Genomic DNA, 26,057 nt, shown 5'->3' with positions numbered 1-26,057 from the left:
ATTTATATAAACAACAAAAAATGAGATGATAAATTCAAGGGATAGTATGGGAGTGAATGTTGTTAAATCTTAAAGCTTAAAACGTAGTTTAGTTAAAGGAATAGTATATGTATATACATATATAGATATATATATATATATATATATATATATGTGTGTGTGTGTGTGTGTGTGTGTGTGTGTGTGTGTGTGTGTGTTTGTGGGAAAATCTTAGAACACAAAATAGCGGTGGGCGGGGGTGGCGTGTAAACATGGTGTCACACTCACGCCGTCCAAACACAAGCTTTGCATCTCATTGTCTCAGCTGCCACCCCACGCGCGATGCCAATGCGCAATCAATACCATTACCATTCTTATCTACCCTCTCTTCTCCTCTCTCTTAATTCCATACCATACCTCTTGTTTTTAAACTAATTACAACTAGCCATTTTCTTCATCTAAATCTTCGTCATGATCACCATCGAGCAGCTGGCCCATGTATATAAATACATTTATTAGCCTCTCTTTCTCTTCACCAACAAATTAATATTCACTTCACAGAAACTGCAGAAGCTCTCTCTCTCTCTCTTACACACACAGAAGCTAGGGTTCCCCGGATCCAACTAATACATGCACCTTCAATATTTCCTTCTTTTTTTTACGTCTGCATATATCATCCTTGAGTATTTCCTTTCCTGATCTCTTACAAGTTCTCTTCCTAGAGCAAAGAAGGCAGCTGGAGCAACACATTTTATAGATTTCCTGTGAGTATTTTCCTGTGTGCATGATATATTATTCCGATCATGTATATGTACTCAATCACAATGCAGCATGCAGAACTATATACTATACAACATATATATTGCAATTTTTTTTTTTAATTTCTTAGTGCCTTTTTACTGATGAGCTTACTAACGCTTGTGTCATCCATCTACATTTACAGTTAATTAAAATTAACATTTTGTGTTATGGATGATCCATCGATCGATCAATGATTTGTTTGTACTATATAGATCAAATTGACAATCTCACGGTAATTAATGAAAATCTTAGATTGGTCTTAATTGATTAGTTTTGATTGTGTAGCTATGCCGTGGGTATGAAATGAAATGTTTAAAGGAATTTAATTCGCACCACCGTTTCTACCAGTAGAGATCGATCGAGCAGGAGGTAGGAAGCAGGGAGTGCACTGCACTCAAAGAAATATAACATGCTTGCGCCAGCAAAGTCAAGCTTTTCGGCCAACTTTTGTGTTCAATATACTTTTGCCTAATTACTCCATGCAACTAATGAAAAAAAATTACTTGAGCTTAATTATAAGATAATCCTATGTTTTAATGTTAGTGTCTGGTGGGTTCCAATCCACTGCTAGTCTGTCATGATTTCTTTTTCCGCAGTGTCATTTAGCTAAAAACACATGCAGGACCACTCACAGCTTCCACAAAGTGAAATCGCCATCATTACTACCTAGCAATTTAGCTCCTATAGTATAGGTTCTATAAAACTTATAGAATTCTTCTTCAGTATATCTCCAAATTAAGAGTAAATTGTTTGGTTGTCTTCTCTTTGATGTTAGCCAACGCCAATTACAAGAAGCTGGCGGCTATAAGTTTGAGTAAGGAATTTATAAGTCCTAAGAAATTGAAACTAAGTTATAAAGAAAGGGACTACAAAATGTTAGATATAGAAGATTAGGAATGACAACCATGACTGTTACATAGGCAATACGTTTGTGAGAAAAAAATGGCTCACATGACTCTTTTTATTTCACATGATGGATGAATATACATAGGAAAATTCTATGGTACCCTTTAATAAGAAGAGGGTTGTACCATTTTAAATGTTAGTAGTGTAATACAATCACGTTCAAATATAATATCTCATATATACTGTATAATATATGATAAGATTTTAGTTAATAACACATAATTACGTTGTTATTACTACAACAAGATTGGTAGTACTCTCTCTATAAACACTCATGCACATATATAGCTGGTCAAAAGTATAATAATTACTCTTCCTCATACTTCCTTGCCTGATATGCAGGTGCGTCTACATACTGAACATTAGTAATGGAGATGGAATCTTGTGTTCCACCAGGCTTCAGATTTCACCCGACAGAAGAAGAACTTGTGGGTTACTACCTGAAAAGAAAGATCAACTCACTACATATTGACTTAGATGTCATCGTTGACATTGACCTATACAAAATCGAACCATGGGACATACAAGGTACTTAAAACCAACTTAATTTTAACATTTGCAGCTTGACATCGAAATGGCATAAATAGATATGGTCCTAAGGGCGTTTTTGTGTTCATACTATATTTATATTTAAAATTTTTGGATATGGCAACGTGTAGAAAGAAAACAACATTGGAAAAATGCGCGGATGCTTGTTGGTAGCAAAATCAAAACAAAACAGATACAAACAACATAAACACAAATGCTACTCTCTGTCATCACTCATCAATGGCTAAACAAAAGAGTTTTTATTGACATCTCATAAGATTATGAGCATATTCAGGCATTCTGAGAACTATGTATATGTATTGTGTGGTACAGCGAGATGCAGGTTAGGTTACAGTGAACAGAACGAGTGGTACTTCTTCAGTCACAAAGATAAGAAGTACCCGACTGGAACTCGGACAAATAGAGCCACAGCTGCTGGATTCTGGAAGGCAACAGGAAGAGACAAGGCAGTGCTTTCAAAGGACAACATTATAGGAATGAGGAAGACCCTGGTGTTCTACAAGGGACGGGCACCTAACGGCAACAAAACCGACTGGATCATGCATGAATATCGACTCCAAACTTCTGAACATGCACCCCCTCAGGCAAGTTCTTCAACATCGTCTATCCATTAACTAGTTATTTAATTTTCCTCAATTGATCCCAGCATTTGACAATATTAATACTCATTAATAATTCTCTGAAAACTTTATTGTTAAAGAGAAATGCCGTCATTAAACCCTAAACCAGTAAATAACATGCATTTGTACGTAGTTGGAATTTTAATATTAAGTTTTCTACGCACACATACAATTGATAATTCTGTAAACAAGCCATTAATTCGGCCTGGGGGTGATCATGCAGGAAGAAGGATGGGTTGTATGCCGGGCATTCAAGAAGCCAAGTCCCAGTCACAGGCAAGGTTTTGAAGCATGGAAGCATGCCTATGTCAGAGATCATCCTTCATCTTCAAACTTCTCGAGCGAAATTCCTATGGTGATCAACCCGAATCAAGGTTTTCATCAATCTTTTGGTTCAGAGGAAGATCATTTCGTTTCGAACAACATTTTCTTGGGTAACCAACTCATGGAACTTCCTCAACTAGAAAGCCCAACCATTTCAACAAGCTTTGTCACAAAAGAAAATGTATTGCGTAGCAATAATATAAGCACGGACGACTATGAGGCGGAAAGGAGCAACAATAATAGCAGCAATCAACACATAGATTGGAGAAATTTGGACAACTTACTCGAAGTGCAATTGACTGATCGGGCATCCTTTTCTCATCCAAGTTTGTCGTCGGCATCTCAAAATTATGAGCAAGAAACTCAGAACAATCATCTTCTTGGATGCTTCCAAGACTTGTGACAGCAGCAGATCCATATATATGGTCTCAATGATTTATTCTTGTTATGCTTGTGGCTCTTAAAAAAAGAAAAGAAAAAGAAATAATAGTCCAGTCCATGTCTAATTGTGTGGTCGGGACAAGGTTATATATTAAGTTGTTGAGAGAGATTGCATCCTTAAGATTTTTAAGACAGAACCCAAAATAAAATGAAGATTATTTAGACAGTTACTAAGAGTTTAGGCTCAAATGTGCACGCGGCCAAATATATCTAGTAGTCCAATCATTTGGTTACGCCCATGCTCGGTTGCCTGGTTACGGATGTTGGGCTGAGAGGCTCTGTTTGATTAGTTTAAATACTTGTTGCCAGTAAAGTTTTATATCATAAAAATATCGCATTATATGTCCATTACCAATAAAAGTAAAATTCTTTTTTTTTTTTATGTAAATAACCATGATATCACTCAACTATTGGTCTTCAATTTTGGCAGTGATGTTTTCACAATATTCATTGAAGCGAGCATTCGATTCTTTATTTGCATATCAAGGACTTGAAAATAGAGATTCATACGATAATAATGAAAGTTTACGAGTCTTTGAGCTTTACGTTTTGATATTCCAGATACGAAATGCAAATCCTTCATGTTAGGAACATTAATATCTTTTTTTTTACATAATTTTTGTACATCATAAAACAAGTCCTCAAAATTATCGTCTACCAAGAATTGTAGTGTTTGCTTGGATACTTCCACCAATATTGTTGCATTCACAATATGTTGGTGTTTCTTTTGTAATGCCAATAACTCGTTTTGGCCTGGGTTTAAAAAAAAAAAAAAAAAAAAAAAAATTTGGCCCTGCGTGCAAGGTGCGGAGCAGTAGTGACAACAATGACAGCATACTTGAGTTTTTATTCAAGCATTTTGTTGAACACCTTTCGTGCAGGTTGATAGGGGCGATTTCCTACTCTTCATAGGGTTATCCAGCGACCGGAGGGGCGCCCTCCTTGATCTTATGTGACTTTGTCACTGCAAGCACAAATCATATTATTTCATAAACAAATCTTCTGTCAAGAAGCTGTGTGCAATATTTTGCTCGTGAGGAGGATCTGTTGTGTGTGTTGTGTTCATCTAAAAAAAGAGCAAGGGAAGAATGGCGTGCTACAAGGAGAAAAATACATGAAGAGACGAGTGTAGTAAGTGTTTATCTCGTCGAGTCTTGTAAAAATCCTTATTTAGTAGTGAATTCTTTAATTGATTTTGTGCTCGTAGATTTTTCCATTGTGTGAGGCTTTTTCACCTAAAAGAAATATCTTGTTTGTCACTATTACAAAGTAGGATTAAAATACGACTTCAATCCTATCATGTTTGGATTTTAAATACGGATGTTTATTTGTTGGATTTGGATTCCTCTATCCATCTGCGATTTTAGAAAGACTACCAAGGAAGATTGACGCCATATGATTTTTGTTAAACGACCATGACTTTTTATTGAAAGCAACAAAGGTTTTTTTTCTTCTTGCACTCATCTTTTTTTTTTTTTTAATAAATAAATAAATCACTACGATCTCTATCATTATCAAACTGATCATCCACAAAGATCTACTTTAACAAGTGACGACAAATATAACCAAAACAAACAAGTGGCAAACTGTCTCTACTTTATGGTCTTTAAATTTTAAAATTTATGCAATAAATAGATACAAATATCAAAATTTAAAATTATAAACGGTAAAAATTAGGAAAAACAGTGTTTAATATATTACACAACCTCTTTTTTGCATATATTTTCGGTTCGGTGTCCTTTCATCTCTCTTTTTTCATTCGCTTCCATCTTTCTTGTTCCTTTTTCCACATAAATTGAATCTGATTGTTACGCACCAACAAAAAGGAATTGAATCTCAATTTTCACACTCAAAACCGAAACCAAATTCAATTCCCAAATTTGAATCCAAGAATTTGATCCACAACATGTGTCTGTCTCAGATTTTGAATCTTTGATCGATGTGGGTCGCATTCTAAAAACCACACTTTGAAGCTTCGACCTTGACAACGAAACCAAGGACGCAAATTTGTCGATGAATGAGTGTTACTATTGACGTGGGCCCTCATCATCTTCGTGTCGGTGCTGGTGCAATCCGTACATGGCGGCTCCGAGAAATCTGGCGGGGGACGCGGGGAGGCTGCCGAGGGACGAGGAGAATGCCAAGGAGGACGATTGGTCCACCGGCAAGAAGCTCAAGTCCGAAAGGTTTCCGCTTTCGCGGTGGGAGCTCGCGGCGGCTCTCGCCGTTGTCTTGGTCTTCTCTACCGGCCTCTCCTGCGTCTACTTGACCATGCCCGCCGCCGAGTACGGTAAACTCAAGCTGCCCCGCACCATTGTCGATCTTCGCCTTCTCAAGTACGTCCCTTTCGCGATTCAATCAATTTCTAATTTGGATTTGTTGTTCAAATTTTTCGAATACATGACATTGTAGTTGTGTTGTTGAAGGGTTATTGAGATTTTGTTTACACTAATTTGATGATTGCGGAAAATTTTATTATCTGAGTTGCTTGTTTTTTCTTTCTCTTTCTCTGATTTGCACAAGAGGTCCGATATTTGTTCAAACATGGCGTTTAATTTGCGGTTTCTCCAACGATATTGTCACAAATGTTGGGTTGATTTGAAATTCGAATAAAAATTATGAAACAAGTAGAAATCCTACGTTGATAGGGCTTCTTTTTAGTCACTACACCTTCGAATTCACCTCTGCAAGGTATTGCATATTGTTTCATAGGCATATTTGAAGACTTTGGTAGAATGAGAATGTAGAAGGAACTTGTGTAACGTTTAGACTGCATTTACATCTGAGACTTGATAGAAAGAATATATCTGTTGCCAGCTTTCAGATGGTAACAAATAGGCATTCAGCACCACCCGGCCACACACCCCCCCCCCCCCCCCCCCCCCAACAAAAAAAACAACCACTCTCTCCCCTTTTTCTCAGCGTGTAAAAAAAGGGAAAATCTGTTCTTCAATCTTTGGCAATATGGAAGCCTGAGAAGAATCGCAAAGTCAATATTAGAACAAACTCGCCTTTCTTTCCATTCATAGGGAACCTATATATGACCATGAGACCACATCTCCAAAATGTTCGTCTCAGTTACTAAGACCATACCTCATGACTTAAGTTTTCAACAATTGGAGGAAAACTGAAGGTAACTCGTTCATTTCAAACAGTCATTTTCAAATTCAAGAAGTCACTGGGGGATGCACCTGTAAATGGATACTTACATTTCACGTCCCTTTTGCACGTTACACACCACTGAGAGAGACAGATGCAGTTTTGGTCTATGCCTTGGAGTCATGTCATGTTTTCACTTTTGGCTGTCTATTTATCCAGTTCTGTGGCCTTTATGGTCCCATTTAACACTAGTGACTTCCACTGAATGCTTGTTCTGATTTTTAATATTTTTTATATCTTCTGCAGAGACAATCTGGCAACATATGCCAATGATTATCCAGCACAATTTATTCTGGGTTACTGCTCTACTTACATCTTCATGCAGACTTTTATGATTCCTGGGACAATTTTTATGTCATTGCTAGCTGGAGCTCTTTTTGGTGTAATCAGAGGACTTATTTTGGTTGTCTGCAACGCTACAGCTGGAGCGTCATCTTGCTTCTTTTTGTCTAAGTTAATTGGAAGGCCTTTTGTTAGTTGGTTTTGGCCAGAAAAGTTGAGATTTTTTCAGGCAGAGGTACTTCTTATTACTTCGTTAAAATTGATCATTCTGCTACCATCTTCCACTACTTTAACCTTAACTTTTGTGCTCCAGATTGCAAAGCGTAGGGAAAAGCTGCTAAATTACATGCTTTTTCTTAGGATAACTCCAACCTTGCCGAACCTTTTCATCAACTTGGCATCTCCAATTGTTGATATACCGTTTCATATTTTCTTTCTGGCGACTTTTATTGGACTTATTCCAGCATCTTATATCACAGTCAGAGTAAGTTCTTTCTACTAATTAAATGCTAACTTTATTTTCTGTAAAATAAATGGAACTTTCTCATCTTACTATTTTGTGGTTAGTTATTGTCTTCTATATATTCCTGTTTTGGTGTTTGCATCTGGTGCTCGCTATACTTTTTAATAACAAATTTGCTTAAACAGTCCACACTGCTTCGATTAGCTCTGGGCAGCATTTTACTTCATTGTTTTGTTATGCTTTTGGAGGTTTTGGACTTTAAGGCCTTGAAGTATGCCGTATTTAGAGGTGGTAATCCATAAGCATTGATGCTGTGGTGGGGCTTGGTCGGAGAAGCATGGTTCAATTAGGTTATTATTTGTTGGTCACGTTTTCAAACATTTTTTTTTTTTGTCAAAAGCATGTCTTGCGTAATTTGGTTGGTCAGAAATAGAAGAACTTGAGTGGAGTTTGGCTGCGGCGGGTATGTGCTATGTATTATTGCTTTCTTGGGTAATGACATGAGCTTAACTTCCTTGTGGTGTGTGTACTATGGTTTCTTGCTTTCTCCAACCTTTAGAGATTTTGCATTTTCTGTAATTTTATTAGATTGGGGAGCTGCTGTAGGATAGTTATTAGAGTTGTATTGCAATGTTAGAGGTGTGTTTTTGGATTTTGTTCTAGGGTTGTATCGTATAGTGGGTGGACCTCTGGTTCACTAAGTTTTTCATCTCAATTTTAACTCTTTAATAAAATTCCATTTCTCAGATATGTAGAGTCTGGAAAACACAAGGTAACACCGGTGGATTGCAGAAACTTAGTGGATATGTGTTTTGTTGTCTTATCTTCAATCTGAAGTGTGATTGGCGGTTGCATGAGATATTTAAATTGTAAAGGTCTTCAGCCAACTGCTGGCAAAGGTAGCCTGCTGGGAGGTCAGGCGATTGAGCCAAAGAAGAAGTCAACCAACTATGTTAACTGACCTTCCATCCAGAAAACCTTCTGGTTTTGGTTCCTCTCTTTTGACAATGTGTCTAGTCAAGATCCCATTTACTTGGAGTCCCATACTCCTAGGGTCCAAGAGTGAACTAATTTTGGTCAGAGTACTTAGACTGTGGTAAACTCTAGTATTAGCATGTTCTTGGCATAATTCGATATTATAATCAAATTTGGTCGAGGCCTTCAAGCTCTTCTATGAATACCTAAATCTAGAACAAAGTCTCATGAAATTTGCAAATTTTTGAATGTTAGTTTATGGTTGAAATAGTTCTATACCTCGTAGTGTCAAATTTGTCTTTTTACAATGCAATAAATCATAAAGAAATCATAGAAAAAATATATATTTTGAGGATGAATTAAGGGGTCTCGGTAAGGCTGTCATTGTCACGCTTCCTGTGCTGTGTATAGGTGCAGAAGGACTTTCTATGTTTGATGATTGATTTGTCCATGTGAGATAGGCCATGATAATTAAAGCTTTCTTAGTTAGATTGCAGGTATAGAATTTAATAACTGCACTAGCAATATTACTAAGAATTGCTTTCTTACATGCATTTTACACGTTGTCCCTGTCCAAATAAAAATACGACAGATTAAATTGATTTTCATCATGTTAACTTGCGTACCGTGTTGTATGGCCACTTTATTTACTGCACTTATTAATAATATTAAAAATATAAAATAGAGCTCCGTTGCATATAGAGAAGGCATCACGATTGTGACCAAAATAATCAAGATACACATAAACGGAACATCTGATCCCATTGGTTTAACATCTTTAATTAGTTTTCTCTGAGGACCTGTTATTCCTAGAATTCATCTCACTTTAATGCAGGGGCTATTCTTTAACTGTTTGCTTACATCCGAACATCTTAGACCGTCTGAAATCTGTTTTTCAAGTTTACATATCACAGTTTCTTTTCTTGAAATGTTTTCATCGTAGTCGTTAATACCTGCTGATTTTGTTTTGCTAGGCTGGCCTTGCTCTGGGGGATCTCAATTCAGTCAAGGATCTCTATGACTTTAAAACTTTGTTTGTGCTTTTCCTCATTGGCTCGTTGATTATATTTCCAACCGTTTTGAAGAGGAAGCGAATCTACGAATGAAAGTTCTGGTGGTGAGGAACCCCCATTCCTGTGCTTCTGTCCAAAAGGCGACTTATGTAGTCTCAACGCTAAGTAGTGCAAATGTTACAAAATGGCGAAGCTTAAGAATTCCAGTACCAAAAGGGAGTGTCTGTTTTTCAATATAGGCTTCTCAAAGCATTCTTTACTAGGTAATGTATTATTGCGGAGTTCAAATGATGTTCCGGAAAGCTGCTGTGCAATATTGGTTATGAATTTGTCATTGCTTTGGGCTCATGTAACATTGATAGTCCTTGTAAAATAACAGAGTATTCAGAAAGTTGTGGAGCTATATTTTTTTTTCCGATGGTGTTTTCCCTTTCGTTTTTGTTACTTGGAACCGTTGTAGCTGAGTGGAAGTTTGAAAAAGTGTCGAGTTATATGTTGTAGCTGAGTGCAATGAGGCTCAAAATGTGAATGGAGAAATTTTTGTGTACGGCACACGTATTTTCCAGGATTTCTTTGAATCGTTGGCTAATTATGTTAGATCAAAGAATAGGGTAAAATAACAATGTTATCTGTACCACATTTACCGTCGGACATTGTTGTCCTCCTACCCAAGTCACGTATGTAGGAAGGATCGCTAGAGAATGTGGCTCAAATAACAGCACTTTAAGATGAAATAACATTTTCGTTTTCAAAACTCTAGGACAACATCAATCTTCAGAAAATACCAAGGAATGTGGTAGTGAGTCTATTCAAAGAAAGGGGCAGTGAGGTTTCCGGAACCGCAAGGAATGGAAGGGAAATTGGGAGAGAGAGGACAATTGAGTAGGAAATTTACTAGAAAGAAAGAGGAGTACATTCAATCGTTAACTAACATGGCATTTACACATCACATGGTATTCAAATGTTATACGAAAATACAGTATGACTACCATTAGATAACGAAAATACATTGTTTGTTACAAATCAAAATTAATATGGTCACGGTGAGAGTCAAATGGCTACTCTTCATGCCAAGTTTTCTGTCTTCAGTTCCTTTTAGAAATTGCATGTTTACAAGAAATTGCAGTTTCTTTGGTACTATCTCATTGTCCGGTAGACGTAGACTGATCTTTTATTCCGAAAGCGTCAGCCAAGTTAAAGTTCAAATTGTTTCTCATGGTTCTGCTCCTCCCAATTCCTCCATCACCCCCCTTCCTCATCATTGCAGCAAACTCCCCATAATCGATACATCCATCCTGCAAAATTTACGTAATTAGGCTTCTGAAACTTCATTAATATTATTTCTAATCGAAATAAAAATGAAAAGAAACGCTTACGTTGTCTTCATCAATCTCTTTGACAATTTCATCCAGATGAACGTCACCTAGACCAAACTCCTTGCAAGCCTGTTGAAGCTCATCAACGGTAATATATCCACTACCATCTTTGTCGAAAAAGGAAAAGGCTGCAATCAAATTCTCCTCTCTTTCCATCTTGTTTAAGTGCAAGGTAGCAGCAAGAAATTCACCGTAGTCTATTGTTCCGCTGTTGTCTATATCAGCCTGCCAACATTGCCGAAGCAAAAAGATCTTGTGAGGGTCATTCATGTTAATAACGTTGGAGATCTATTAAGATCATAAACAGAAGAATATTGAAAACTTCGTAATATGCAGCCAGTTTATGGGGATCAATCTATTAACTGCTTCCATAAGGGACTTGATTTCAGACTCCATTAGCTCTGAGCCCACTTTTTTCAATCCCTCTTTAAGTTCCTCAAATGTTATTGTCCCGCTATTATCTGTGTCGATCATTTTGAACAATTCTTTTAATCCACCAATCTCTTCTTCTGACAGTCTTTCTGCTATAACCTGGGCAAAGAAAACAAGAACACCGCAGTGATCTACATTACACCATCACCGAAACAAAGAACTGGTCACAGTATAAGTAGAAACAAATTGCTGACATAAAGAATAACAGAGGTAGTTGGTCCAATACTGAACAATAACGTACATATGGCTTCTCACTGCTGATTGAGTGAAAACTCAGGTATTCTTACTTAACCATAACTAATCATATATATAACAAATCAGTGTTGTCTGCCTACTTCACTATGGCCTTACATATTTATCGATTAGAGAATTAAACAGAAAATGAGAGGTCTTCCCCTAGTCTCACATCTATTTAACCACTATTACAACGGCAAACACTATCACAACATACACCCATCTTGTGAAGTTGATACAAACAATTTATGATAACACATGTATTATAAGGAAAGTGAAAAGTTTTTTAATTAGTCAAAAATGCTATTTCTGCTCAGACCGGCCTTTATATAATACAATGTGCACTGCAAGGAACACTTCTTGATCATTGTCAAACAAAAACTGTATTGGTTGCATAAGATTTCTTTGGTGGAAAAATTGGATATCCTATAGATGTTTCTACAACTCCAGTTGATGTTGAATGCAGTGTATAAATGGAGTTTTGATCTGGAAACTATAAACTGTGTCTACGTTACAGTAACCCGATGTTTTTCAGGTGAAATGAAATCCCAAGTCCATCCCATATCATGTTACTACCATTTTAAAAATACTTGTTACACAAGTTATTATATTATTTGTTATCTTAAACTTATGATGCCTTGACAGAATGAATTGTAACTCTCACATTGGGTGATAAATGAATTTAACAATTGACTGCAAGGTTACCGTGGAAAATGTATTAGAATGATAGATATATAAAAAGATGATATATGGTAAGACATTAATAAGACATACTCGAAGAGCCATCTTCTTAAGCTTATTCATGGCTGAGAACTGCTTGAGGCGGGACAAAACCGCAGAATCTAGTGGTTTATCAGGGGCAACTCTGTCGTCCACAATCCAGGGGTGACCTGAAAAGATCCATTTTAGATTTCAACACAGCTACCATTTGGATATAACCTTATCTATGCAACAATCTCATAAAAATTTATCAGCACAGCAGTAGGTATTAAACCACTCACATAGGACTTCATGGGCGGATATTCTTTTCTTTGGGTTCCTCTCAAGCATCTTACACATGAGATCTTTCGCACTTTTGGAAATATTAGGCCAAGGCTCCGATTCAAAATCGATTTTGCCATGTAAAATCTGTCTGAAGATCCCTGCTTCAGTTTCTGTAGATACATATTGAAACGTTAAACAGCTCACGATACAACAAAAGAACCAAACATGTTAATAAAGGTCAAGCCTCACTGATAAGGGTTTATTAACTGTTGAGGATCGGTACCTGCCCAAAAAGGAGGAACCCCGCTTAAGAGGATGTAAAGTATCACACCAGCACTCCATACATCCGCTTCAGGTCCATAAATCTTGTTCAACACCTCAGGTGCAACATAATAGGGACTCCCAACGACGTCCTGGAAAACTTGTCCTGGAACAAGAAAAGGTATAGCAGAGCACATAACCAACCATCTTTATGCATGACAAAAACACCGTTCAAGCTTCAACGGGGAGGAAGAGAAAAACAGAAGGGAGAGCCGCATTTGATACAGGATAGTGATGGCGTCAATTGTATACTGGCTTGGAAACCAAAAAAAAAAAAAAGCATTGTTCTGGCAAAGCAATACATTTGGAATTATGTTTATGCAGACGGACTGTCGTGGACATAGAGATTGATGAGTAATTTCGCTCATGGGAATGACCGAATGTATTGGCATACTGAATAAAACGTAGATTCCTTCTTATGATATCAATACCATGACAGATGAGCCATCCATCCCCAACCAAAAGGACGTTAATATTGTTGAATCTAGTGATGTAATATATAGCATAGAGAAAGAAAAAAAAGAAAAAAGCAATATCCGGGAAATAGCTCCTTCGTCCTCCCTCGTAGGTGGAGCCGCGGAGTTTATGTTTGTTCATCATATCCAAGACTAAGTAGAGAAACCTATGTACGTGTAAATCAAGCAACCCTAAAGATTGAGTACACAACAAGGCACAAGAAATTCAATTCAGCAAAATTAAATAGTTGAAGAAATAATCAGAAATATTTTCAAAAGCTATAGCAGACCAACATTTCCATTTCCCGGTTTAATAAAAAGAAAGAAAGAACCAAGTAAAAGTGGATCGGATTGGAAAGGAAGCTGAACCTGGTTTGTAGAAGACGGACAAGCCGAAATCGGTGGCTTTGAGCGTGGCGTCATCCGAAGGCGTGTCGAACAAGAAATTCTCGGGCTTGAGATCGCGGTGCATGACGCCGAGGGAGTGGCAGCCCTCCACCACCCCGACGATGGTCTTGATGAGCTTGGCCGCCTCCCTCTCGCTGTAATGCCCCTTGCGGACGATCCTATCAAAGAGCTCCCCGCCGGCGCAGAGCTCCATGACGAGGTGCACGAAGACGGAGTCCTCGTAGGTGCCCTTGATCTGGACGACGCTGGGGTGCTCGGAGAGGTGGTGCATGATCTGAATCTCCCTCCAGACGTCGTCGTAGTCCTCCTGGCAGAGAAGCTTGCGCTTGGGGATGGACTTGCAGGCGAACTGGGCGCCGGTGGGCTTGTGGGTGCAGAGGTAGGTGGTGCCGAATTGGCCTTGGCCCAATTTCTTGCCCATGAGGTAATGGTCTCTGAGTCGCGGCGTTTCGTACGGCAGTACTGTGTGAAGCTTCCCTGCTTGGGAATGCAATCCTTTCTTCATTCTTTCGATTCGATTCTCTTCTCCGATAACGATGAATTTCTTCTGATTTTTTTTTTTTTTTTTTAGTTGTGATTTGTGATTCGATCCTTTCCATCATCCTCCTTCGCTCTCTGAAACTGTTATTTCTGTTTCTCTCCTCCTTCTCTCCCTTTGTGGATTTTGATTGGTAACTATCAGACCCCCTGAATCTGCCTCAATTATTATCTAGTATTTTTTTTATTGGGTGAAAGTGAGATTGGAGGGAGGGAGAGAGGATGTGAGTTTGTCTGTTTGTGGTGTGACACGTGGACATGGGGTTCTGTAACTGTATGCTGCTTCCAAAGAAATTTTTCATTGTCACAAAAACATAGATAGTAAAAAATTTTATTTTTTAAATTATTAATATTTTAATACATAAATATCACGTAGCAGTTTCTGCTTTGTTGCGCTCGCGCGCGCCCTCCGTCTATCTTCTCATCTCTACCCGACATTCCCTCCACGTCAGCAAATTATAATTACGACAAAGACGACAAGCAACCTAAATTATTCCCCTTTACTTTCTCACGTGTGTAGTCATGTGGAGACATGTTATTAACCGCAATAAATCAAAACATGTCTTGCGGGTTTAATGTAACTAAAAACACAATTTTTAGAAGTACTTTTAAAATAACTGAAAATGTTTTAGTTGAAAATATTTTTAAAACCAAACATTAGTAAAAATCAAAATGAATCTTGAAAAAGCATCAAGTGTTTTCTGCAAGAAACACATATCTAGTGTTTCATGTAAGAAGCACATATCTAATATTTCTTATAAAAAAAATTACTTAAATGCTTTCAAAGTTCAAAATTACTTTTATCAAATAGTCATTTTAAAAATATTTCTAAACGAGTCATAAGTTATATTAAGTACACATGCTTTAAGTTGAATCTCTCGTTTATAAATAACGAGAAACATCAATGGACCATAATACAAGTAAAGATTACTCTCTTCCTTTTGAGTAGATTAAAAAAAGGAGTAAATGCAATTTAGCCTATGAACTATGACGAAATTATGAGTTTACTTCTCAACTAATTTGCCAATTTACCAAGTTTTACATTCATTCTATTTCTTATTAAACAATGTTGCATGCCAATCACATGTCCACTTTTTAACGAGCTTTTCAATTTTGACTCACATGCATCGCAGGTTCAAAATCAATTTCTTACTTGTCTATTGTGTGGTTCAAGCCAACCTACTACTCCCAATACATTTTCTACTGTCTAGAATTCTCTTTTGGTCACTGATATTACGCAAATGATATTATTCTCCACTTATAAATGAAATATCTTAAGTTGAGCTCTCAATGATTTCAACACCAAACTACAAATAGCTTACAGTGTAGCTCAAACCCCGCCACCCCCGACATGATTCCCTCTCCATGAGCTTCTTTCCGTCGAATAATGACACATTGGCAAGTCTTCGTGTTGAATGATGACGCCATCACCTAGGCTAAACCTCCTCTTAATACGTAGAGCAACTTAGATGGACTGGCTACCCATGGCGTCGCAGTCCAAACAATATTACATGTTCCTCTCACTCCACATAACATTGTGTTATTAAAGAACAAGACCCCACCGCGGCGGTGTACCCAGTCCATCTAACTCCATTTCCCGAATCCAATGATCCATCCTCTCACTATGAGGTGCTTTTCGTTCACTCTTTTAATTTTTCCATCACCTCATCTGAATCCTACCCTTCCCATCACGTTGATTGACCCAAGGCCTTCCCAAATTAAACTAAAAACCTATAGCCTGGGCCCGAATGTTTGACATTCGCAATGCACCCTTACAAGTCATCTTTGGAACATAAGCATAGTCATCCATCTTATATTTCCTAAGGAACCAGACGAATGCTCAAATTACTACATCTGCAACTTAACTAGGAATTAAGTAATCTACGAAAACTATATATACAACGTATCATAGTTACATAAGTAGGAGCGGCACTCTTAAAACATATATTATCAACCTTATTATGGAAAAAGTAGACAGCATGCCAAGAGTAAACAAGTTAATTGTCTTATACAGCACGGTGGATACTTAAGTTTAAAACATGTTTCTTACTATGGAATTCAGTTCCTCTACTGCAGCTTTCCAGGTCCTGAATGCAGCTGGAGTGTCCTGCTTGGTACAACCTGAAGAACCCCAGGAAGCTCTGCCAATATCGAGTAGACAACAAAACAATGAGTATTTATTTCTATAATCTGAAACCGGCTGGTTTACCGGGCTCATAGCTTGCATAAAAGAAGTATAGCTGTAATTCAACAATCCGTAAAAGTGTGCATCATTGAGAAACTTCGTATAAAATGGATTTTTCTCTTTTGTTTGGCGTTTATTTTTGGAAGAAGAAACGATTAAACTCACTTTCGCAATGCACATGCCTTAAAGTTTTCCTAGCATAAAAAAATGAATTACTCATATATGTTCTTCATCTGTCATAGCAAATAGATGAAACGCTGAAATTGACCCAAAATGTGAAAAGCGAAACACTTGAGCAATTAATCATGGACGTAATTATCATATAACACCAGTACTTCATATCAATGCCAGCCTAGAGACACAAACAAATGCCATGATACTGGTAATTAATTTACTATATGAAAGATTATGCAACATTTGCCATGTGCTTAAGAGTAGTCATACACAACAACAAGAAAAACAATGACAAAAAAAGAAGAAGGAATACAGTTTCAGGCTGTCAGCCATCGGTATTAAGCATGAGCAATTGTATATCCTAAGTTAAACAAAAGTAATCTATTATAATGTGAATCAACAAGGAAACAGTAGATGTTCTACCACTAAGATACTCATTGGAGCAACAATAGTAGCATAAAAGTTTTTTTTTTAAATAATTACATCAGGTAACTTTGATTTGTTTAGAAGTTAGAACTGCAAAGACTCTGAATCAACAACAGGATAAGAGAATTACAAAGATTATGCAACCAATGATAAATAGTAAAAACATCATTTGCTATTTTATTTATTTTTGTTTTTCCCACATTTGGGTATGCCAAAAATAGCATCTTATGAATTTCAAGGCATGAAACTTGAGAGTGCGTGAGGGACTTTGAAGTTTCATGGAACTCAGGCTAAATTTGTTACGAATGCACTACAAAAATAAGAGGAGGGCCTTAAAGATGACTAAAGACAACACATTTGAGAGATTGCAAATGACTCCTTCAAAGGTGTCTTTTTGAAAGCCCAGTGTTAAATGTCCCTTTAGCGCAATTGTAGTGTTTGAGTAGTAGCTTTGTAGTGTTTGAGTAGTTCACAAGTAATATTCTCGTAGTTCATTTTTAACAAATGAGTCAACGCTCCTTGGGACTTTGATCCAAACATAGGGATAAAGTTCACGTCAAATAGGACCTGGTAGTGGGAGCAAAACTGAAACTCTAAGGCCTCATTTGGTGTAGACAATTGAATTCGAGTGGATAAGATACTATTCTCAAGAAGAAACCTTATCCATTATAATCCTCCTCAAATGGTAGGATTAGAACTTAGAAGGGAGAAGTTTCCTTGATATCTAATCCCCTCGAAATGAAAATCATTCTCCTCTACCTTCAATATGCCTTGAATTTAGAGGGTTTCCGTTCCAATCCCCCATACCAAATTAGTCCGACGCATTCTGAACATGCCAGAAAGTGATAACAATGAACAAGCAAAGAATAGCCACAATTGTTGAAACAGATGGGATATGGGGTCCGAAACAAAACTAAGACAAGCCCACAAAGGCCAACCTATATCAATCAGTACACACCTAATTCCCCAATAGAAAGAATCAATACGCTACCGGAAATTTAAAGATCAACTTTACAATTACAGTCGCCTCATGAAGCTTGAAACATTGACATACATCAACATTACAATCGCCTCATAAAGCTTGAAGCAGTCATATTAACCATGTCAAAGAGGAGTACAAGGGATCGGATAAATAAATAACATTTGCTAAGAACCAGAAGAATAATCATCATCAACACTATAAAAAAACGAGAGAGAGAGAGAGAGAGAGAGAGGGAGGACTAACTTGAAATTTGTTCAACCTGCTGAGGAGTGAGCTTAGCAGAGAATCCACTGGCAGCCGTCTTGTAACTGTATAGCAGCGCCTCCTTGGCAGCCTCCTCACTGTACGTATATATGTATGTATGCATATCACAAGTTCACAAAATTCACAAATTCACAAATTCATTTTTCTTTCGTTTTCCCAGGAAACAAACAGAAGAGAGACCTGCCGAGGACGGAGGCTAGGGTTCGGATGTGATAGGACTCGGGCTCTTCATTTTCGAGGGGGCGTTCGGTGTAAACGATGTGGACCGCCGTTTCGGAGGAAGCAGCGACGGATTTGGGAGCAGATTGGTCGGCCATGGCGAACACAGAGAAGATGATGAGATTCAGAAGCAAAATTGAAGACAGGAAAGCCTTGGTGATTCTTACCATTCCTTTTTATACAATTAAATCACAATTTCAATTTGTGTTTGTTTGGTAACTCCGTCTCTCTCTTTACTCTTCTGCCCTTGCCTTTGCCTTTGCCTTTTCCTTTTGCCTTTTCCTTTTGCCTCTTAGGCCTGCACTTTGGAATGGCACCTTCTTCCTTATCCTGTCTTTCCTTTATTTTCTATTTTTATTTTCTATTTTATTTTCCTTTGTTTTCTATTTTATTTTAATTTTTTCTTTGAGAGTACCAATATTGAACTGTCCGGAAAATATGAGAATAATATTTGGATACTCAAAAGATGAGTAGGGAGTTCTTAGTTAAAATTGTTTGTTGTTAATTTATAAAATTTCGTATTTATAATTAGAACCATTCATATCGTAAATAACTTTATAAAAATCGTCTCTGTAAAAAATCAATTAAAATTAAGATCATTGAGTTATTGAACTATGTAAAAACAAATGAACGGGAATAGATAAAAGTATTACGAACTGTCTATGTCTTTGCTACAATAGATTATCTAAACAACCCTTGTTTTAATTTATTTTTCGCAAAGGTGATATTTAGATAATGATTCATAATATGAACGATTCTGTTCATAAGCCCAAAGCTCTGTTATTCGAACACAAAGAATTTTGGGTAAGAGTTTCTTATCATTCTTTAGTAGCAAAGCTTTGTTCAAAATATAAGTGCATTAAGCATAGGCGCTTAACATGTCGATTCGAAATATAACTAGGGTAGGAGCTCGTAAACTCTGTCGAATATTTTAGCAGTGTGCCGATTTGGTGTAAATGTCAATAGACGCCTTTAAAGAGTGTCTAATGATCAAGACGCCTTTAAAGAATGTCTAATGATCAATAGACGCCCTTAAAGAGTGTCAAAAGGGCAATAGTCGACCCTTTTTAAAGAGGGTGTGCATTGCCAAGATTTCTAGCAGAGTACTTGATAGTCGTGGAGTTAGGCCTTTCGCTTCAGTCCTCACTATGTTGAGGGTTTAAGTTGCCTAAGCAACAAGAGAAAGATGGGATTCAAACCCAACTAGACCATTTCCCCCAAATCACACGAGTAACCGTATCTTTCAAACCCCTATTACAATTAGTTTTGTTGGTTAGAGCAGCCCTTCCCGGTCTTATACTCAAAAGTTCTATTTGGTGTAGTTGAGAATTTAACAAACATAACCCTTCATCCGAAAATTAAATAATCAAAATTTGAACTTATTATATATACTTAAGCAAGAGAGAGCAACAACTTTCATCAAGTCAAGCTTTTAGGAGGAGTTAGGTCTAACTAAAACAAAAGGCCTACACGAAGGGAACAAAGAGAAAAAAAAAGACTCACACTTTCACTTTTGTCTCTGTAAACAGAACATGACGATTTACCACAGGGTCAAATTTTCGGATTTCAAGCTTTTCCCTCACCTTAAGAGGCTTCTTCTTGGTGTAGAAAAATCCAGTGCCAGCGGATGAGACAAGTCGAATGACCATCGTAGTCTTCTTCTTCTTCTCACCAGCCATTCTTTAACTACTTCAAACAACACAGACAGAGAGCAAATCATCAGCCACAGAAAACAGAAAACACATGTTACTGCATACGTATTGGCTATCAATATCCCACCCCCCCCCCCCAAAAACAAAAAGGAAAAACTGCATACATGTTGTTGTACAATGTGGCCCGAAAGGAAACACTTAGGCCTGGTTGGTGTCTATGATTAGGATTGGATTACATAACTCACTAGATTCAATGTACGTTGAATGAAGAAATTGATGTCAACTTTCATATTTTGTCTAATTTGAAGGTAGAGGATGGACTAGTCGTGAATGAAACACATTTCTTCCTTCAACAGACAATGTTTCTTGTGAGTTATGCAATCCAATTCAATCTTTGACACCAAACGAGGGTAAAACTCAATTAAGAATGAAATCAAGAAAGCTCTTTGCACCAAAAATTTAAAATGACAGTGGCCCATAATTTCATACCCACAAAATATTAAGGTTGTACTTCTCTAATTGACGATATCCACCTCTAAACAAACAAGTCATATGCACTACTACCAACTCTACACTCAGAAACAGAGCACATGCAAAGGAAACATATTTCGTCATTACAATGACACTAGATCAAAACGAGGTATAAAACTCATCACAAATATATTTCGTCATTACAACAATCAATGTGCGTCAAACATGAAACCTATGAACCACGTGGAGACAAAAACCACGGAACCAAAGGCAAAGGCTATTTCAAGAACAAAAGCTTCTGTTTTTTCATATTTACGATGATATTCTACTCTTCAGGGGATGACGCTAAGTCACACAATGGGAGAACCATACTCTCTCCCTATGTTAATAGGGTCACACAGTGAGAGTAATACTACTAAATCGTAACGTCAGTGACAAGGAAGAACATAAACTGATACAGAACCACCCTATCACCTATTGGAAAAACGAGCCTGTGAATCTGCGACCATTCCCAATTCAAAAGATTTAAAACAAACAAGCAGTGCAGCAGAACTACTACAACAACAAAAACGCATAAAGAAAAAAGATAGGGGTAGAAATTGGTTGAAAGAGTTTTGCACTTACTGTTGTAAAATTTAATTTGTAAGAGAGAGGACGACGAGGAGGAAGCCGAAGAGACGACGAGGAGGAATCCGAAGAGACGGATTCAGTTCAGAGTTGAGAGCTTGAAGTTGAAGCCCTAATAACACGATGCCATAACGCTCGCGTTGTAACTGACATCATATTTGTTTAAAAGGACTGAAATGCCCTTAGTTTCTTTCTTTTTGTTTATTTGGTAAATAAAAGAAAGACCCCTAAATTTCGCTTCTTGGTCCCCATAGTTTGGTTGAGGTTTGTTCTTCGTGTTGCATTTTGCATTGTGCCAATTTTACAATTTTTCTTCGGTGTAACTCGGCTTTCATGCCCTATTGGCCAATTCGGCAAAATTTTTAATATTGCCCATAGTTTGGTGCATTTTGGATTTTATCAAATTTTGGAATTAAAAAAGAATAAAACTTGTCTGCTGAACATTTCAGAAGGAGATCATGCTTACATCCAATCTCAGATGAACACGTGTTCAAGTTTTGATTTTTTTTAATTAACACTTGGACACGTGTCCACCCAAAATTTGGTGTAAACAAGATTTTCTGTTGAAATGTACAACAGCGAACCAGCATCTATTAAAAAATTATAATAAAAAGTTAAAAAGGATCCAAAATTATTTACCACCAGGATGGAATATATACTCTTGAGTCGTCGTGGCTGCTTGATCTTTATCTCTACCTCTGTTAGAGTTTTACTTTGAGATTTGTGTGAAGTAGACCATTCTGTCATAATTGATTTAAACATATAACAATTCTTACTCGCGGATTACAATTTTTAGTTCTTATTGGTCTGATGATTTGGTTTTTTTTTTTTAGAATATTAAATGACTAAAATATCCCTCTATGTGAGATTCCCATGTTGCTTCCTTGAAAATAGACATAAATTGTAATTTTATTTATTATCTTGATTATACTGTTTTTCTTAAAATATACTCTCATAATTCTATTAAAATTTATCAGAATTCTAATTAAATACATCCCTAAATCAGGATACAGAGGTGTTTGAGGTCTGAACCTTTGAAACTTCACCTAACGGCAAAAAATTATTATAACTTTTAAGGGATCAAAACAAGTGAGTCATTGGAAGAAATTTTAAAAATCCGGATCACTTGATTCGGTGACCTTAATAAAAGAGATTCAAAGATGATTTCTTTCCATGTTTGAGCTCAGAATATAGCTGTTGAAAAAAATAATAAACTATATCCGCCAAAAAAATGCATCAATTATAAGTCGTGATAAATTTTTGAATTCCAACAATATAAACTAATTGGCACAATTGAAACTATAGAAATTATAAGGGTCAAAAATGAAAAATGAAATTTGGCCTTTGGAGGGTTATGTTTTGTTCCTCCACCATAACCTAACACTCAGTTTCAGGTGAGAAAAACTCATTCCACTGCAGAACCCAACAGAAACGACAAGTAAAGGTGCGGACTTTACCAATTCTACTCTCTCTTTTCCAATTCAATTTCTGAAAATTTACATTTTTATGTATTAATTTTAATTTTTTATTTACCAGAATCGATCGGGGGAAGTGGGAAATGGCAAGCGCAGTGGACCCAGCAGGAGATCCGATCCCAACATCGGCGGTTCTGACGGCGGCGGCGAAGCACATTCAGTACAACTGCCAAGCGGAGAACGTGGCTTTTCTCAAGTGCAAGAAGAAGGACCCGAACCCTGAGAAATGTCTCGAAAAAGGTCGCCAAGTCACTCGATGCGTTCTTACCCTGTAAGCCATTTCTAATTCTCTCCCCCTTTTTATTTCCCTTTGGAATCGGAAAGTTTGAGTGGTCTGTGATTTATTGATTAGAGACTGCAGTTAGGTTGCTCGATTGGGCTCATATGTTATAGACAATTTGATACTTGGATTACTCACACGAGCTCAATGTGGCTCATGGGTTATGTAGAATTTGAGACTTGGATTACTCAAATGAGCTCCATTAGGATTACTGAAATGACATCAATGTGGCTCATGGGTTATAGACAATTCGATTGCTCGAGTGAGCTCCATTAGGATTACTGAAATGAGATCAATGTGGCCCATGTGTTATGTAGAATTTGAGACTTGGATTACTCAAATGAGCTCCGTTAGAATAACTGAAATGACATCAATGTGGCTCATGGGTTATAGACAATTTGACACTTTGATTGCTCAAATGAGCTCGATTAGGATTACTGAAATGAGAACAATGTGGCTCATGGGTTATAGACAGTTTGACACTTTGATTGCTCAAATGAGCTCCATTAGGATTACTGAGATGAGATCAATGTGGCTCATGGGTTATAGACAGTTTGACACTTTGATTGCTCAAATGAGCTCCATTAGAATTACTGAGATGAGATCAATGTGGATCATGGGTAATAGACAGTTTGACACTTCGATTGCTCAAATGAGCTCCATTAGGATTACTGAAATGAGATCAATGTGGCTCATGGGTTATAAACAGTTTGACACTTCAATTGCTCAAATGAGCTCAATGCGGCTCATGGTATTGGGAACCGTCCCTCCTTAGTGGAGTTGCATGGCTTTTGGAATTCCCATGAATTTACACATGGTAAATGCTTGTTGTATTACATAATTTACATGCATTGATAATGGAAGACAGGCATTGTATTTTCCTTAATTGGCTCTTGGCATTGTAGTGTAATTAATACAATGGTTATTTTGTGACCAAAAAAATATTCAACGGTTATTTGGCTGATTAATTGGTGTATTGGCAGATAACTATGGGTAGCTTTAGAGAATTCCATTAGTGGGACAACTAGGTTAAATTTCATGTATTAATGCAAGTCAGTGCATTGGTGCAAGGAAGTGGCTAGTGATTTCTAGAGGCCTTGGTCATTTGAAGCATGGCTTAGAAGGAGTTTATCTAAGTGCATCCGGTACAAGAGATGGAATACCTCTTTGGCGAGAGCTACAAGTGTGGGTTGGCTCTTGGGTTACTAGAGAGGGTATTGCTCTAGGGTGAGAGTGTGGTCTTCATGGGTTTGAGAGAACACCACAAGGGGCGTATCCTATTGGATAGGGGCTTGGCCTCGGGTTTGGGTGTATCCTGTTAGATATCCTGAAGTTGCCATTGTTTACCAACTTACACAAATTATTCAATGGCCTAAAACCACTAGAGAAAGCGCGTAACCAATTAATTAGGTTCCATTGACTTTAAGTTCAGAGGAGTGTTTGCCCAAACATGAAAAAGAAAAATCCCACTGATCCCTGGATACTCACGAACAGCTTTTGAATTGGACGAATTTTCATGGATCATCATTCCTTTTTCTCTCTCCTCTCGAAATGTTTTGAATTCTGTATCACATTCTTGTATTTTCACTATTTAAGATTTGGACTTTTTTTTTCGGTGATTTGATAATCCAGTTAGTTGCGTGATGTCCATGAAAACTTGAGATGCAACGGTATTGGAAACAATTTATCAAAGAGTTCCCAGAATTCATCAAGAAACTTGCATAAAATGTTTTAGTTCTCCCATCTTACGGACTGATGAACATGTTAGCACATGCTTCTTTTATTTTTCGTGGAGCAAGGAGAGGCAGGCCTTGTTCCATTTCTAAATATGACATTCGTCCTTGCAGGCTGAAAGATCTTCATCAGAAGTGCACGAAAGAGATGGATGCTTATGTTGGATGCATGTATTACAATACAAATGAATTCGAGTTATGTCGCAAAGAGCAAGAGGAATTCGAGAAAAAATGCCCATTGGCTTAAGAACATGCCTCTTGTCCCGCCATTACCACAATAATAGGGGCAGCGTGCAATGAGAAAATAGTATAATTTGAATTTCAATGGACCTTGTTTATAGATCTTGAGCTATTTTCTTCCTATTTTCATGTCGAATTTTCGCTTGGGTAAGCTCCCTTGAAGGAAAATATTTTGCAATGTTGAAGAGTGATTGACTAGTGTTGCAGTTGGAATTGTTGTACCTTACATCCTATTGCAAAAGGCCTAATGGAAAATGAGTTTTATTATCTAGGCTGTGAAGTGAAGCCTCTTATATTGTAACAAATTTAGAAAGCTAAGTCCATTTTTTGCATGGAAGAAAGCACCTAATGCCAAGTTTAAACTCATGTTATCCAACAACAAAGCGTTATCCCACTAAATAACGCTATTGTTTTTGGTTTTGCGTCAAGTTTTCAGTTAGCTCCAAGTACTAAATGTATTTTCTTAAAGTCTCTTTCCAAGTATTTGTAGGTTTTCATTTACCTCTTTTGCTCTGAGCCTCTTCTTAAACCGCATTTTGTAACCTTAGCATCCATAGGTCATCGTTTAGCATGTGAAAATTCATGTTATCCAAAGCATTTAAATTTCCAAGGCCACTAAACATTGAATTCTAGTCCACTGAACATCCACAAAGTTTGCACGGACTTGAATTCATAAAAAATTCTGAGACGGGAGCGTTGGTTAACTCAAAACGAGCAAAGCATACATGCATACATATTACTTACATAAATCCATACATCCACGCGTGCATACATGCATACATACATACAATACATATAATACAAGTAGCAGAATATCAAAGCCTTCAATTCGTGAAGCAGTGCTTTGGTATTACGATATGCAGTCCAGAACCCAAGCTCTCTGTCTCCAATCTGTTATCGACATGTATAATTACGATGGGGTTGTTGCACCGAAACGACTTCCAGACACCTGTTGGAGGCTGAAGCTGGCTGAGAAACCCAAGATTTTCTTGCGCGTGGAGAAAGTGCCACACCCAGCATCTTCTTCAGAATCATCTGCAACTGATTCCAAAATTTGGCATGTAACTCGG

The 26,057-nt window shown here is 37.3% G+C and overlaps 6 protein-coding genes across 7 annotated transcripts; 3 read left to right on the top strand and 3 right to left on the bottom strand.

The window, feature by feature from the left end:
- The first annotated feature begins 262 nt into the window (after positions 1-262).
- On the top strand, positions 263-3,725 carry LOC103964117 (NAC domain-containing protein 30-like). The gene is made up of 4 exons (XM_018651607.2): positions 263-743; positions 2,029-2,214; positions 2,548-2,819; positions 3,079-3,725. The coding sequence occupies exons 2-4, from the start codon at positions 2,055-2,057 to the stop codon at positions 3,580-3,582; spliced, it is 936 nt and encodes a 311-aa protein (XP_018507123.2). The 5' UTR covers positions 263-743; positions 2,029-2,054; the 3' UTR covers positions 3,583-3,725.
- Positions 3,726-5,567: 1,842 nt separating this feature from the next.
- LOC103964116 (uncharacterized membrane protein At4g09580) lies at positions 5,568-9,927 on the top strand. The gene is made up of 4 exons (XM_009377011.3): positions 5,568-5,956; positions 7,026-7,296; positions 7,375-7,545; positions 9,474-9,927. Exons 1-4 carry the CDS (start codon positions 5,700-5,702, stop codon positions 9,603-9,605), a joined length of 831 nt encoding a protein of 276 aa, XP_009375286.1. The 5' UTR covers positions 5,568-5,699; the 3' UTR covers positions 9,606-9,927.
- Positions 9,928-10,390: 463 nt separating this feature from the next.
- LOC103964115 (calcium-dependent protein kinase 11) lies at positions 10,391-14,394 on the bottom strand. Its single transcript, XM_009377010.3, has 7 exons — positions 13,684-14,394; positions 12,822-12,965; positions 12,556-12,708; positions 12,329-12,444; positions 11,252-11,419; positions 10,889-11,113; positions 10,391-10,807 (listed from the first exon to the last, which is right to left on the bottom strand). The coding sequence occupies exons 1-7, from the start codon at positions 14,225-14,227 to the stop codon at positions 10,655-10,657; spliced, it is 1,503 nt and encodes a 500-aa protein (XP_009375285.2). The 5' UTR covers positions 14,228-14,394; the 3' UTR covers positions 10,391-10,654.
- Positions 14,395-16,171: 1,777 nt separating this feature from the next.
- Positions 16,172-18,822, bottom strand: LOC103937720 (subtilisin-like protease SBT3.9). Its single transcript, XM_048581019.1, has 3 exons — positions 18,471-18,822; positions 18,270-18,367; positions 16,172-16,400 (listed from the first exon to the last, which is right to left on the bottom strand). The coding sequence occupies exons 1-3, from the start codon at positions 18,677-18,679 to the stop codon at positions 16,327-16,329; spliced, it is 381 nt and encodes a 126-aa protein (XP_048436976.1). The 5' UTR covers positions 18,680-18,822; the 3' UTR covers positions 16,172-16,326.
- A 1,045-nt stretch (positions 18,823-19,867) lies between these two features.
- LOC103964113 (50S ribosomal protein L33) lies at positions 19,868-21,312 on the bottom strand. Of its 2 annotated transcripts, none has more exons than XM_009377008.3 (2): positions 21,257-21,312; positions 19,868-20,198 (listed from the first exon to the last, which is right to left on the bottom strand). In XM_009377008.3, exon 2 carries the CDS (start codon positions 20,186-20,188, stop codon positions 20,009-20,011), a length of 180 nt encoding a protein of 59 aa, XP_009375283.1. In that variant the 5' UTR covers positions 20,189-20,198; positions 21,257-21,312; the 3' UTR covers positions 19,868-20,008. The 2 variants fall into 2 exon arrangements, with proteins under 2 accessions (XP_009375283.1, XP_009375282.1); XM_009377007.3 differs by having other exon boundaries at positions 19,868-20,195.
- Positions 21,313-22,557: 1,245 nt separating this feature from the next.
- Positions 22,558-25,252, top strand: LOC103964114 (NADH dehydrogenase [ubiquinone] 1 alpha subcomplex subunit 8-B-like). Its single transcript, XM_009377009.3, has 3 exons — positions 22,558-22,703; positions 22,796-23,005; positions 24,862-25,252. The coding sequence occupies exons 2-3, from the start codon at positions 22,818-22,820 to the stop codon at positions 24,992-24,994; spliced, it is 321 nt and encodes a 106-aa protein (XP_009375284.1). The 5' UTR covers positions 22,558-22,703; positions 22,796-22,817; the 3' UTR covers positions 24,995-25,252.
- Positions 25,253-26,057: the final 805 nt, after the last annotated feature.

This window comes from the organism of the source record quoted next, unplaced genomic scaffold, assembly GCF_019419815.1.
Source record: "Pyrus x bretschneideri cultivar Hongxiangsu unplaced genomic scaffold, Pyrus_bretschneideri_v1 Contig16, whole genome shotgun sequence".
NCBI lineage: Eukaryota > Viridiplantae > Streptophyta > Magnoliopsida > Rosales > Rosaceae > Pyrus > Pyrus x bretschneideri.
The sequence above is the reverse complement of the archived record's forward strand: the minus strand, read 5'-3'. Positions and strand labels throughout refer to the sequence as shown.